At 39.8% G+C, this 14,885-nt stretch overlaps 1 protein-coding gene across 3 annotated transcripts in view; it reads right to left on the reverse strand.

Moving 5' to 3' along the window:
* Nucleotides 1-14,885, reverse strand: part of LOC127410079 (chromatin-remodeling ATPase INO80-like) — a 67,976-nt gene that overhangs the window by 18,361 nt on the left and 34,730 nt on the right. For all 3 annotated transcript variants that reach the window (XM_051645132.1, XM_051645133.1, XM_051645131.1), the window contains one exon: nt 4,049-4,176. In XM_051645132.1, the coding sequence (XP_051501092.1) occupies nt 4,049-4,176 (128 nt within the window). The remainder of the gene's footprint in view (nt 1-4,048; nt 4,177-14,885) is intronic.

Consider the following 14,885-nt stretch of genomic DNA (forward strand, 5'->3'; position numbering starts at 1 on the left):
CTCTTTGCTTGACATCATGGGAAAATCAAAAGAAATCAGCAAAGAAAATTTGTGGGCAGAACTGAAAAAGCATGTGTGAGCACACAGGCCTAAAAACCTGACTCAGTTACACCAGTTCTGTCTAGAGGAATGGGCCAAAATTCCAGCAACTTATTGTGAGAAGCATGTGGAAGGCTACCCAAAACATCTGACCCAAGTTAAAACAATTTAAAGCCAATGCTACCAAATACTAGCAAAGTGTACATAAACTTCTGACCCACTGTGAATATGATGAAAGAAATAAAAGCTGAAATAAATCATTCTCTCTACTATTATTCTGACATTTCACATTCTTAAAATAAAGTAGTGATCCTAACTGACCTAAGACAGGGAATGTTTTCTATGATTAAATGTCAGGAATTGTGAAAAACTCAGTTTAAATGTATTTGGGTGAGGTGTATGACTTCAACTGTGTGTGTGTGTGTGTGTGTGTGTGTATATATATATACACTATATTGCCAAAAGTATTCGCTCACCCATCCAAATAATTGAATTCAGGTGTTCCAATCACTTCCATGGCCACAGATGTATAAAATGAAGCACCTAGGCATGCAGACTGCTTCTACAAACATTTGTGAAAGAATGGGCCGCTCTCAGGAGCTCAGTGAATTCCAGCGTGGTACTGTGATAGGATGCCACCTGTGCAACAAGTCCAGTCGTGAAAGTTCCTCGCTACTAAATATTCCACAGTCAACTGTCAGTGGTATTATAACAAAGTGGAAGCGATTGGGAATGACAGCAACTCAGCCACGAAGTGGTAGGCCACGTAAAATGACAGAGCGGGGTCAGCGGATGCTGAGGCGCATAGTGCGCAGAGGTCGCCAACTGTCAATCGCTACAGACCTCCAAAGTTCATGTGGCCTTCAGATTAGCTCAAGAACAGTGCGTAGAGAGCTTCATGGAATGGGTTTCCATGGCCGAGCAGCTGCATCCAAGCCATACATCACCAAGTGCAATGCAAAGCGTCGGATGCAGTGGTGTAAAGCATGCCGTCACTGGACTCTAGAGCAGTGGAGACGCGTTCTCTGGAGTGACGAATCACGCTTCTCCATCTGGCAATCTGATGGACGAGTCTGGGTTTGGCGGTTGCCAGGAGAACGGTACTTGTCTGACTGCATTGTGCCAACTGTGAAGTTTGGTGGAGGGGGGGATTATGGTGTGGGGTTGTTTTTCAGGAGCTGGGCTTGGCCCCTTAGTTCCAGTGAAAGGAACTCTGAATGCTTCAGCATACCAAGAGATTTTGGACAATTCCATGCTCCCAACATTGTGGGAACAGTTTGGGGATGGCCCCTTCCTGTTCCAACATGACTGCGCACCAGTGCACAAAGCAAGGTCCATAAAGACATGGATGAGCGAGTTTGGTGTGGAAGAACTTGACTGGCCTGCACAGAGTCCTGACCTCAACCCGATAGAGCACCATTGGGATGAATTAGAGCGAAGACTGCGAGCCAGACCTTCTCATCCAACATCAGTGTCTGACCTCACAAATGCGCTTCTGGAAGAATGGTCAAAAATTCCCATAAACACACTCCTAAACCTTGTGGAAAGCCTTCCCAGAAGAGTTTAAGCTGTTATAGCTGCAAAGGGTGGGCCGACGTCATATTAAACCCTATGGATTAAGAATGGGATGTCACTTAAGTTCATATGCGTCTAAAGGTAGATGAGCGAATACTTTTGGCAATATAGTGTATATATATATATATATATATATATATAGATACACATACTACCTGTATTTAAATGTTTCTCATGACCTTAAACATTTTTTGATCTGAAGGCGCATTATTAAATGTTTGAAATTAGTTTTGTAGACAAAAATATAATTGTGTCACCATATTAATTTATTTCATTACAAAACTAAAATTTAATAAAAAAAAAAGTTTCTGATATTGATGACTTGGACCAAATAATAAAGAAAAGCAGCCAATAAGTGCCCAACATGGATGGGAACTCCTTCAATACTGTTTAAAAAGTATCCCAGGGTGATACCTCAAGAAGTTGGTTGAGAAAATGTCAAGAGTACATGTCTGCAAATTCTAGGCAAAGGGTGACTACTTTGAAGATGCAAAGTATAACACTGTTTTGATTTATTTTGGATTTTGTTTAGTCACAACATAATTCCCATAGTTCCATTTATGTTATTCCATAGTTTTGATGACTTTATTATTATTCAAAAATGCGAAGAAAAAAATTATAATAAAGAATAAGTGATTCAAAACTTTTGACCGGTAGTGTGTGTGTGTGTGTGTGTGTATATATATATATATATATATATATATAGAGAGAGAGAGAGAGAGAGAGAGAGAGAGAGAGTATATTAACTATTTAGCTTTGGACAAATTTTTTAAAGTCATGATGGTAAAAAAAAAGCTATTTTTCATTTTTGGAAATGTGCAGTGAAAATTTTGCCAAGGGGAAAAAAAAAGTAAAAAGAAAGAATCCTTAGCATTGAGCCCTGATGACATTTTAAAAATACGAATTATTGTTTAGTCCGACTGTAATGTGCATGTAAACATACTACATGTTAAAAGACGCTGGCTACCACCCCTGGAGTTCGCTAGTTCAAATCCCAGGGCATGCTGAGTGACTCCAGCCAGGTCTCCTAAGCAACCAAATTGGCCCGGTTGCTAGGGAGGGTAGAGTCGCATGGGGTAACCTCCTTGTGGTTGCTATAATGTGGTTCGTTCTCGGTGGGGTGTGTGGTGAGTTGAGCGCGGATGTCGCGGTGGGTGGCGTGAAGCCTCCATGCGCTATGTCTCCGTGGCAACGCGCTGAACAAGCTACGTGATAAGATGCGTGGGTCGATGGTCTCAGACGCGCAGGCAACTGGGATTCATCCTCCGCCACCCGGATTGAGGCGAATCACTACGTGACCATGAGGACTTAAAAGCGCACTGGGAATTGGGCATTCCAAATTGGGTGAAAAAAAAAAAAACGACTACATGTATGAATATATAAAACTTAGGCGACATGAAATACATTCACATCCCATTTTACTTCCTCAAAATGATACCGGATTTTCAACAAGAAAAAAATGTAGGATGGGATTTGATTTTATGGAAAATAAGAGAGCTTGGTTACGTCACCAGAAAAGGAAAGTCATTTCAGAGGCAGGTTAAGTTCTTACAATTTGATGAAAGATTGTGAAGACAAAAATATTTTTTTCTTTTGAATGACATGCACAAACAAATCGTTCACAATATGTCAAGGAATGTGTATTAAGAAAGTAAATAGGGTCCATTTTGATTTCAATGTTGACTTTTATATAAAGCAAGATAAAATATGTGGGTATATACATGTCCATGCCAAAACTAATGGTCAATCAAAGCCAAAGGATACGGCCATGTTTTTCTATGATTAACCATTCCTATAGACCAACCAATCCACAAATAAAGGAAGTCAAGTCTTTGTAACAAGCAGAACAGGGTCAGCCTTCAGAAAGACTGCCATGGAAAAAGACAAAATGAATCGGACAGAATTCCTTTTGACCGTGTTTCTAGACTACGAGTGGTGTAACCAAGAGTGTATGGAAAAACATTTATGTGGGACCATGAGCTGCCTGTGTTGACAATGTTATTGGAGGCTTCTAGATTTAGTTCCATGTTTGGCTTGTTGCTGAACATGTGGCAAACAACTGTGTGACTTTGGAAAAAGTGATTGTTTCTCACAGTTTTCTTCTCTCAGCCTTTGTCCAGTTACAACAATATGGAGCTTTTTAATGCCAAACATTCCCTTTACAATGGTTGATCAAATTCCCCATCTCTTTGAATGCTAATCCCACAAAAATCAAAGAACAACCAAGATGTAAACAAAAACATGTACGGCGTGACCCCAAATATTTACAATGTGTTCAGTGCAAATGGATTTCTGTAGATATATAGGAAAGGTTGAAGTTTGAAAGAGAAAAAAATGGGACAATGACAATGTAGGGTAACAATACAATTGTGTCATGTTCATAGACAGCTCAGCAGTCAGTCACTGACTGTGTGAACTTTCTGGAAGCACTCACCTCTAAAAGGTCGATCATGCGGGTCATCTGAGAGTAGATGAGAACTCGATGGCCTTGAGACTTTAGTCGAGTCAGCAGCAGGTCTAGAGTATGAAGCTTCCCGCTCTCTGTGATCAGAGACTCTTTGTCTGAAGAACAAAGAGGAGAAAAACTTTTCAAAACACTGAGAAATGAGAATGTGTAAACTCACAAGATCAAACTTCATCCCATAATGTCAGAATGAAACTGATTATTTAAATGAAAGTAATGCACAGAATAAGCTTTCTCTGTGCATGCATTACTGTAAACAACAAGATTCCCACACCTTTTGACCAATATTTCCTTAATTGTTTTTTTTTTATATATATATACAGATTTTACAGAAATAGCTATTTCTAGCTGCTAAAATATGTTGGAACAAAGAATAATAATTCAAATCTGTATTTACTATAGGCATTTTCATGACTTTCTTGTCTTTATTACATTTTCATAACTTTTTGAGGCCTGGAAATCACTTAAAATTCTCTGATATTTCCAGGTTTTCAATGAAACCCTGAAACATGTTTTTAGTTATTTTATAGAAATTGAGGGATGAATTGAAAATGATATTCTGCTGTAATCCACATCATGTCACATATGCTAATGAAGCTATATTTAACCCAATAAGTGAATCCACACTAGAGGTCTGCATTTCCGTGGAACTCCCGCAGGACCCGATCAGATTTCATGCGGCGCAGGATTACATTTCCGAGTTAAAGGCAGTAGCGGACAGTATGTCCATGAGTTGTGTGCGGGAGTGGGTGGTCAGAGAAGAGCCTTAAAAAAATCAGATCTGGATATCTATTTTTATATTATTAATTCATGAATGCAAAAAAACAAAAAACAAAAACTATGATTATTATTTTATTTTATAATTCATTATTTTGATAACAATAGGCTAAACAGAAAATCCAAAGTAAAAATGTGTACACAACACATACATCAAATTTTCCAATATTTAGAGCAGGCTATAGTCAATGCCGCTTTATGGCAGAGCAAAGTGTGGACACACTGTGTCATCAAAGAATGTGAAACTGGGACTGGAAATTAAGAAACCAACCTCAGGCAAGTCATATGAGCATCAAGTCATGCGTCATCTGATAATAGCAATAACAGAAAAACCAAACATTATTTGTGTGCTCGTCTATTTGTATGGCTTTTGCCACATGTGGAAAACAAATGCGGGGTTGCAGGAACATGAGCGGTTGGGAAAAAAATTACTGTGGGCAGAGAGCGGGTGAACATGGAGTAAAATTCAGCGGGAGCGTTCGGGTGCGGGATAGAAACTTGCGGGAGCGGGATGGAAAAAACTGTCCCTTTTTTTTCCTTTTTTTTTTAAATTGGTTATCAAATTTACGTCTAAGAATTCAACACATTTGATTGACATTCACAGACAGAAAATTTAGAGCCAATGGACAATCAATGCTGCCAGTCACACAATGCTCAAAAAAGAGGAAGCACGGGCTTCCCATTGTTGACATTTGCAACCCTTGACCCCATGGTCAACTCCCATGGGGAGGTTAAATGACCCCGGCAGTCATAGGCATTCAAAAAGTGATTATACACACAAAGTGAGCAGGCTGTCGGAGCAATCTAGAGATCCCTAGAGAAAGTTTGAGGCCTGCTGGTCGAGTCTTACACCATTTAAAAACCGTGTCGAACCAACAGCCAGCATGAGCATGTTGTTGTCACCACATCATGTTCATGCTAATGTGAACTATAGCTGAACCCTGACTTAACATGTGTAACCTTTTCAATGAGTGGTGGAGAATGGCTCAAATTAGACCATACAGCCAAGAACCCCAAACCCAACATGTTGATGACTGACAAGATAATGACCACATGGATCTAATCTACTCCAAACAAACTAAAGCTTTGTCCTAAGGTATACCATCATATCTAACTGGTATGTTTGCAAAAAGGAAGTACATTTCTGTTTGAAAGCTGGCAAAGCATGTCACTCTATACATGATTACCCATTGCCGTCCAATTTTGAAAAGTTGAGATATGTTGGGAAATTTGGCAATATAATGGGCGAAACAAAGTAGACATGCTTTACAAACAGAGTTGATTCAGTGTTCGTTTACTAATCAATGAAGTAATTCCAAATCCCTCAGCCTAATCTGCAGCAATGAGTTAATTTCAGACAGAGCAGACATCAAACATTTCCTTTGAAAGGTCCAAACATGTGATTAAAATGGGCCATCATCAGTTTGATCCACCTCTCAATTAAATACCTTTCTCAACCATTTGAAACACAAATACAAGCTGAGCTTGCACATTTAAACCAATGAAGATCTACTAAATTGAACTGGTTACAGTTCCACACTAATCATACATAATGATTATATATTATATACCACACCATACAACTTTCAGACCGCTAAAGATGACTTGAAGGCTCACATTCTACATCAAGATATGGCCTGCAGAATTACATGTACATGTCTAACGACCATATCCCACAGTGTTAATTGCAATGGTTTCTTTTGCAAAAAAGCAGAGGTTTTAGGTTCTCCACTGAGTGAAGGCTGGCTTCACGAAGAGAACAGGGTATGCCATACGCTGTTCCCCAAAGAGCTCTAATTTAATAGGTCTGGCGTCAGGGGGATGAGAGCGAGGCGTAGAGCTGCCAGATCCTGCTTTATTAAACCCCTGAAAGACTGGGGGATGGAGATGTGGTCTAGGGGGATGGTGTGACCCATTGGTTCTGCGCTTTGAGTTGCACCCACAATTCAAGGGAACCAGCACCAATGAGTCTCCTCTGCCCTTTCCATTACAGTCTTATCAAATCCCCCCAAACGTCATATTGTTCTCTTTCATATTTAGCACACTACTTCAAAAAGTCTTTTTGCCAGTCCTTAGACATGCTTATCAAGCTCAGCAAATTTCCACAGAAATACATTTTCAGAGGAAACTAACAAAGACAGCTTTAGCATCTCAATTCAATTTAGAGAAATTAAGGTTGAAATGAAAGTTCATGGAGGACAGCTTCATTTATTTTCAAGATAAGTTCCAACTCGACTGCCAAACAAGGGGACCTCAAAAGTACCAAGTGCTGTTCCTTCAGACATTAATATGGTTACTGCTATCAACCCAATCCACCTGCTGGTGGTGGCAACCCTACATGAGGGCCCTTCCAGGCTCCTCATCTCTAATCCAATCCCTTCTGTCCAGAACTTAGGTTTGACCAAAAGGTGACCCAATTGAAAAAAATCTGCCACAGAGTCCTGGACAAGCTAATTAACCCCACTGGCAGCCACTTGATTGCTATTCAGCTGTTTGCTAATTTCATTAAAACGATCACAGCTTTAGGGCCAGTTCTTCTGCCAAAGAGACAGTGGACGGCAGCACATGCACTGGCCAATGCTCTGATGTCGTCCATGCTAAAAGGTCATCTTTGTTTACTGACGCCCAGTACAACTACTCGCCAACACCTAAACATAGGCACAGAGCCAATGGTGAGGTCAATATATGTTTTCCCAAAAACAATATCTGTTTTGTCACTCTACGACGCTTCGCAAAACCTTGCAGAAGTGAAAGTGTGACAACTCAGAAGACTACACCTTAAAAACAGGGCAGACTTGTTCAGATAAATTACATAATCATGACATAAATATGAATATGACATTCAATACATACAACTCAAGGACCAGCAGCTGATGAGATGCTTTCATTGTTCAAGTGGGATATGTAAACATGAATCCAGTTTTCCAGGGTTTTTACAGTTTTGTTCTACAGGTAAGAATCAAGCAACTGAATCTGTGACACAGCAGTCAAGCTACCACATGTTTTTCTGGGTTGGAAGGTGAAACCAGCAAATAATGGAGGCTGTCATATATAGATTATACTTACCAGATCCTGCCTGAACTCTGAGAACAAAACACATGAGCGTAGCGTAGTGGGTGAAATATGTGCCCACGTTTTCCCCCTTACACAAAAAGACAGAGGTCAAGCAGGCTAAAACCAGACAAAATGATCCCTCTGTAGCCCAGAAGGAGAAATGCATCATGGAAGCAAGGTCGACATCATGTAAAAAGGTGTCAACATTACGGTCTTAGCTGAATGCATTGGCATACTTTAGATCTCCAAAGCCAAAATGGTATGATAGACATATGAAAGCAATGATGCACTGACGATGACCAGTGTTAAATTGAAGGACAAACACCTTGGTGAAGTTGGGCTGTTTTTCACAGCCAAAAAGGTGGGGTCAGGGAGCAGATTACAAACAATTATGCAGTGACCGTTGTTTGGGCCCAAAATAAAAAAAGGCCAGGAATATTTCCGGCCATTTTGCTGGAGTGCAGAGATTCTTTGAAAGAACAGGAAGGGAAAGCAAAGTTTCCCACAGGCTGTCTGTGAGCTGAGCTCTGCTGCCTCTCTCTCTCTCTCTTTCTCTCAAAACAACAGCTCAAAGCTGCAGTGCCACTGAAACAATGTGCAGAGCTATTGTAAGTGAAAGCTCTGTCCTTCTGTGTCCTGCCCTCCAATTAGTGTCATATGAGAGCTACAGCAGCAATTTGATGTGTCAAAAAACATGCATTGAGTTGAGTCTTGCTGAAGTGATTAATTGATGATGGAAAAATACTGACAGTGTTTACACAATGCGAAGAGGGCAAAGGTGAATATGCATCCATCATTTGTGTATCAAGTCCACATTTGCTTTTGTGGTTATTTGAAATATCTGAAGAAAAGAAAATACACAGTTAGAATGTCTTCACATGTGTTTCTGGTCAAAATAGGGCTCTTATTTTGATTATTATAAAGATCTGCCTTAAAATCTTACTGCTTGCAATTTGCCAACTGTAGGCAATGCTACTAAACAGCCCACACCAAGCCAAACATTTCCTCAACTAGCTTTTAAAGGAACTTTGGCATTTAATGTTTATGTCCTGTGAGTAATCTTTTGATTCTCTAATTCATGTTATTTTAATATTATCATTAGTCCTGGGTAAAAATATAGATTTTCCGATGCATCGTAATCTTCGTTTGAACGATCTCGATATCGATTCTTAACTCCCAGGATCGATCTTTCACTCTATGTGGCAACCCTCTATAAAGGGCGGTCACACTTCGTGCTCCATTCTCTCTCATTCAAACAAATCCGAATGCAGCAGACTGGAAACGCAAGCCCATGAGAAGAAATTTTGTACTACGCTGCATACCAAAGTTCAAGCTTGGTGAACTCTGAACCGTGAAATCGTACGAGAGGACCCTGACCTCTTGGCTCAATTAAAGGATACATATATCAACGCTGTGAGTTTTATTGTTGGAGGAAAGAGAGTAGACAATATATTTTAGCAGTTTTAATATAATATTATTAGTTTTTTGTGATGTATTATTTATTTACACCAGAAGTCCTCCCGCGTGACATATTCTGTTCTGTTGCGTTGTACGAAAAAAAATTGCGTGCCCAAAGCATAGTGTGACTGCCCCTTAATATAAGTAAATCACTCGCATGTGCAACCAAATCTCACGCTATGCAACTAAAAATATCAATGATTAGCCACTGGCTAGTAAATGTTCAGATTTCACTCACCAGTGATTGAGTAATATAGTGGAGAAGAAGTTATCAGCACAGAGGTCCTTTCACTGCATGTTGAGAGTAGAAGTTTGTTTTAACTCATTCTGTGTGTCCAAAGACAAAAAGAAACATTTAATTCTAATCACACATGGATGAGCTAAAGAAACCATGCACGTCTTCTCTCGTTATATGCGCTTACTGACAGATGCCGCTAGTCTTAAAAAGACTGTACGGTTTAAGCATGTGTTTTACAATCAATGTAAATACTTGTAAATACTACATATTCTGCAAGTAAACAATAAAAATGTAACAAAAGTATATATGCAACATAATATATGCAATTTCAAGACATTAATTGATGGAATAGACTGAATTTGAACATTTTTCAAAAGCTAAAATATGACCAATTTTATGAAAAACTATTGATAAAATATAATTTGTAAAATTAATATTTTCGAATTGTACCTAGAAGGGTTGCCTTGAAGGTTCCTTTATAATTAAGAGCATTAGGTGAGAGAATTTCTTTTATATGTAAGCAAAATGGACATTATAACAGAAATGTACCCATATGAATCGATATCGAATTGAATCGAGATCGGAATCGAATCAAGAGCTTGTTAATCGGAATCGAATAGGGAAATCTGTAACAATACCCAGCACTAATAATTATACTTCGTTAGATTTATGATGTGTTAGTGTGATAATATTTTCTTTTTGTGAGTGTGATTTTAAGTAAATTATTATTATTTGCAGTATGAAAAATTTATGCAGAATAATGGGTGGTGGGGTGGAACAGAAGATGGTAGGGTGGGATGGGGAAAAATAAAAAAAAAAGTCGAAAAAAAAATGCTCCTGTACATATAAAGCATCTAAACCCTCTACCAGTCTCTATATAAAGGTATGTTCTTTTAGTTCTGTTATCCAGTGGTGAGACCGCCAGCATACTTCCAATGATTTTTGCCCAGTCCTGTCTCATTTCCTTCCCTGGGTACAGAATGACATTGGGAAAATGGGAAAATTGCGCGCTGAAACACCTTAAGCCTGTGAATGAACATTCAGAGTGACATACACACACACACACACACACACACACACACACACACATTCAAAGCGCTTACCTAACGCTGTGCAGAAACAAAGTCCAATAGTTCAACTTCCTTTCTTTGTCCCCCCTCCCAGCTTCACAAGCACTCCCAGACCTCTTTCTCTTACCCAGTCTGCTCCCAGCAGTTATACAGGAATGCGCGCACAAACATGTGCATCACACAATCAGTGCAACAGGCTGCAATAAGCGCACGGCCGATACAAAAATTCTTCTGATCTGCAAAGTAGTCTAAAAGGGATAGTTTAAACAAAAATTTAAAACCTATCATAATTTACTCACCCTCATGTTGTTCCAAACCTGTGTGACTTTCTTTCTTCCATGCAACATAAAAAGAGATGTTAGTCAGAATGACAAATGCAGTCACCAATCACGTTCATTGTGTGGAAAAAAGATGCAATGAAAGTGAATGTTGACCAAGGCAGTTCCGAACATTCTGGCTAACATCTGCTTATGTGTTCCACAGAAGAAAGTTATACTATCCATTCAAGTATCCCCTGGCTCTATTCATATCGCTCTGTCCTTGGGACAGCACTGCCATGCTAATCATTTGACAAATGTCTGCACATTGGTGCCAAAACACTGACAGTGACTGAGTGGTGCACCGGCCTGCAGACGTGACTGCAAGGAAGGCCTCTTCTGTGACCTAAACCACTCTCCCATGGGTCTCCATCTCTTTTTAGCCACTCAGTGCTAGAGGTGGCAGCCTCTACTGCTGATATAGTAAATTCTATTTTCTTTGATTGAAATGCACTCTGGCCCCTGGAACACAGTGGTACTGTGGGGCCCCCAAGGCCTAAAGGCTTGCTGTAAGGAGCTGGGACAGAGTTCTCTGTCTGCAAGTTGGTTTGTGTTGGATCTGAAAGAGGGAGTTGTCTATGTGAGGGCATTATAAATTTCAATATGATTTAGACTTCCTCTCAAGACACTTGAAAACCTTTATGAACAAATCAATGAACGGTGAGAACGTGCTTTGTCTTAAATAAAAATGTCTATGCAAGGACAATAGCCGGATACAAAGTTCTTGGAAAAATGAAGTACCACTCAAGCGATTGCATTTTACACACAAGCAAACATACTAAATACACACACACATGCACATTTACTTAGCTAAGTAAAAAGGGGAATGCCATAATCTTCTATTGTTTTTATATAAGGCTAGTTACTGGCGCTTGCTTTAGCAAGGTGTCAGTATTACAGTTTCTCTGACCTTCGTTTAGGGATTCTGCAAAATCCTAAACTAATTCTTCAAAGTTCTGCACCTAACTTGTCCCGCACTGTTTTTTTATACACCCATGAATGAGGTGTCAAACCAACCATCTTATTAAGGAGACATGTGCTATGACAAGCCTTTGGCCGTACAATGTTCATCTGGCGAGTGTACGATTTACGATTACGAAAAAAATCCCATAGACTTAACACTGACAAGAAATCTGAGGAATCATGTCTCTGGATCAGAATGTCATAGAGACATGGGGGTGGGCTCTTTTGACTAGAGCTAGCAAGCAATCATTAAGTATCACCTTGGAAACTGCCTAAACATGCCCTAGCAACCATATAACAACACCCATATCTCTGCACCAGGACACTGTGGAGACATGGGGGTGGGTTCTATTGACTCGGGATAACAAACAGACTTTAGATATCACCCTGGCTACTGCCTAGCAACCATTTAACAACACCTATATCTCTGCACATGGACATCATAGACATATGGGGGTGGGCTCTTTTGACTTGGGGCAGTCTACTGAGGTCTTTGGTGGGACATTGTGGTGACAAGTTTTGCCATGGCAAGCGCCACTCACAGTGTCTTCAGAAAATGTACCTGTTTAGCAACACATAGATCTCTGCACATGGACATCGTAGACATATGGGGGTGGGCTCTTTTGACTTGGGGCAGTCTATAGAGGCCCTTGGTGGGACATTGTTGTGACTAGTTTTTCCATGACAAGCACCACTCACAGTGTCTTCAGAAAATGTACCTATACTCTACTACCTATAAATGTACATATAAATGTTACTATACTCTAAAGGCCAAAGTATACTTCAGGTGTCCGCATTGCGGATCGCTACGTGCACAGTATGTGTATCACAAATTGCATCATCAGCACAGCCGCGCGCCGCCTAGATTTACTTGACTCATGCACACGGTCCTCAGCTGTGCGCGTCATCTGCGCATGCGCTGGCCAATGACTGTACTAAAAATGCATCACAAAGCAGTTGTTGTGCGGATGCGTCGAACGCGTTCCTATTCGTTTGTGGTCAGAAAAGTATACTCAGAAAGGCAACGCGGTCAGCCAGGCGCGATCCGATTCAGAACGCGGAAAAACTAAGTATACCCGGGTCTTAACCCTAGAATAAATGTTCTGCATTTTTAGAATTGAAGGTGTAGTGTACAATTTTTTCTGTTAAAATATTTTCTCCTATCCCATCTTAATATGCTGAGACAAGTAAGTAGACTATAAGTAAGCCATTAGTACCATATTTTCCAGGAATAAAGTCACACCGGGTCAAAATTGCGTTGTTGAAAGAAAAAAAAAACATATATACACTGGCGGCCAAAAGTGGAATAATGTAAAGATTTTGCTCTTATGGGAAGAAATTGGTACTTTTATTCACAAAAGTGGCATTCAACTGATCACAATATATAGTCAGGACATTAATAACGTGAAAAATTACAATTACATTTTGAAAAAAATAAATCAAAACTTCTTAAACTACTTCAAAGAGTTCTCATCAAAACATTATCCACGTGCAGCAATGACAGCTTTGCAGATCCTTGACATTCTAGCTATCAGTTTGTCCAGATACTCAGGTGACATTTCACCCCATGCTGCCTGTAGCACTTGCCATAGATGTGGCTGTCTTGTCAGGCACTTCTCACGCACCTTAGAGTCTAGCTGATCCCACAAAAGCTCAATGGGGTTAAGATCCATAACACTCTTTTCCAATTTTCTGTTGTCCAATGTCTGTGTTTCTTTGCCCACTCTAACCTTTTCTTTTTGTTTTTCTGTTTCAAAAGTGGCTTTTTCTTTGCAATTCTTCCCATAAGGCCTGCACCCCTGAGTCTTCTCTTTACTGTTGTACATGAAACTGGTGTTGAGCGGGTAGAATTCAATGAAGCTGTCAGCTGAGGACATGTGAGGCGTCTATTTCTCAAACTAGAGACTCTGTTGTACTTATCCTCTTGGTTAGTTGTACATCTGTCCTTCCACATCTCTTTCTGTCCTTGTTAGAGCCAGTTGTCCTTTGTCTTTGAAGACTGTAGTGTACACCTTTATATGAAATCTTCAGGTATTTGGCAGTTTCAAGCATTGTATAGCCTTCATTCCTCAAAACAATGATTGACTGACGAGTTTCTAGAGAAAGCTGTTTCTTTTTTGCCATTTTTGTCCTAATATTGACTGTAAGACATGCCAGTCTATTGCATACTGCAGCAACTCAAAAACAAACACAAAGACAATGTTAAGCTTCATTTAATGAACCAAATAGCTTTCAACTGTGTTTTATATAATGGCAAGTGATTTTCTAGTACCAAATTAGCAATTTAGCATGATTACTCAAGGATAAGGTGTTGGAGTGATGGCTGCTGGAAATGGGGCCTGTCTAGATTTGATAAAACATTTATTTTTTCAAATAGTGATGCTGCTGTTTTTGACATCAGTAATGTTCTGACTATACTTTGTGTTCAGTTGAATGCCACTTTGGTGAATTAAAGTACCAATTTCCTTCCGAAACAGCAAAATCTTTACATTATTCCAAACTTTTGGCCACCAGTGTAAGTCGCATCTCTTTGTAAGTCGCACTGACAGAGGTTGCATTCTGCAGGCACTGTAACCCTGGAGCAGCCACATGACCTCCCTTCACCGGTTCAGATCTCAAACGCACTCCATGAAGATTACAGTACCTCAGAATCTACAAATCGTATCAAGGTGTTTTTGGGCTTGTTTTAAACAGGAGAATTTGCTTTAAGTAATCGTGTGTAACAGGTTCTCATATTCTGTTTATGTTTCATGAAAAAAACATGACAAGTAAGCCACATCTGTTTATAACACCTGTAACTCTATGCTGTGCACAAATTCACAGTTTCTACCGTCACTATGACTGATGTTTTCATTTGTTTTGGTGTGCGTGTGTTTCACCGGCCGACATCAGTTACGTATAAATTATGTATATATGTCGCATCGGACTAT

Source organism: Myxocyprinus asiaticus, chromosome 19, assembly GCF_019703515.2.
Source record: "Myxocyprinus asiaticus isolate MX2 ecotype Aquarium Trade chromosome 19, UBuf_Myxa_2, whole genome shotgun sequence".
Lineage (NCBI taxonomy): Eukaryota > Metazoa > Chordata > Actinopteri > Cypriniformes > Catostomidae > Myxocyprinus > Myxocyprinus asiaticus.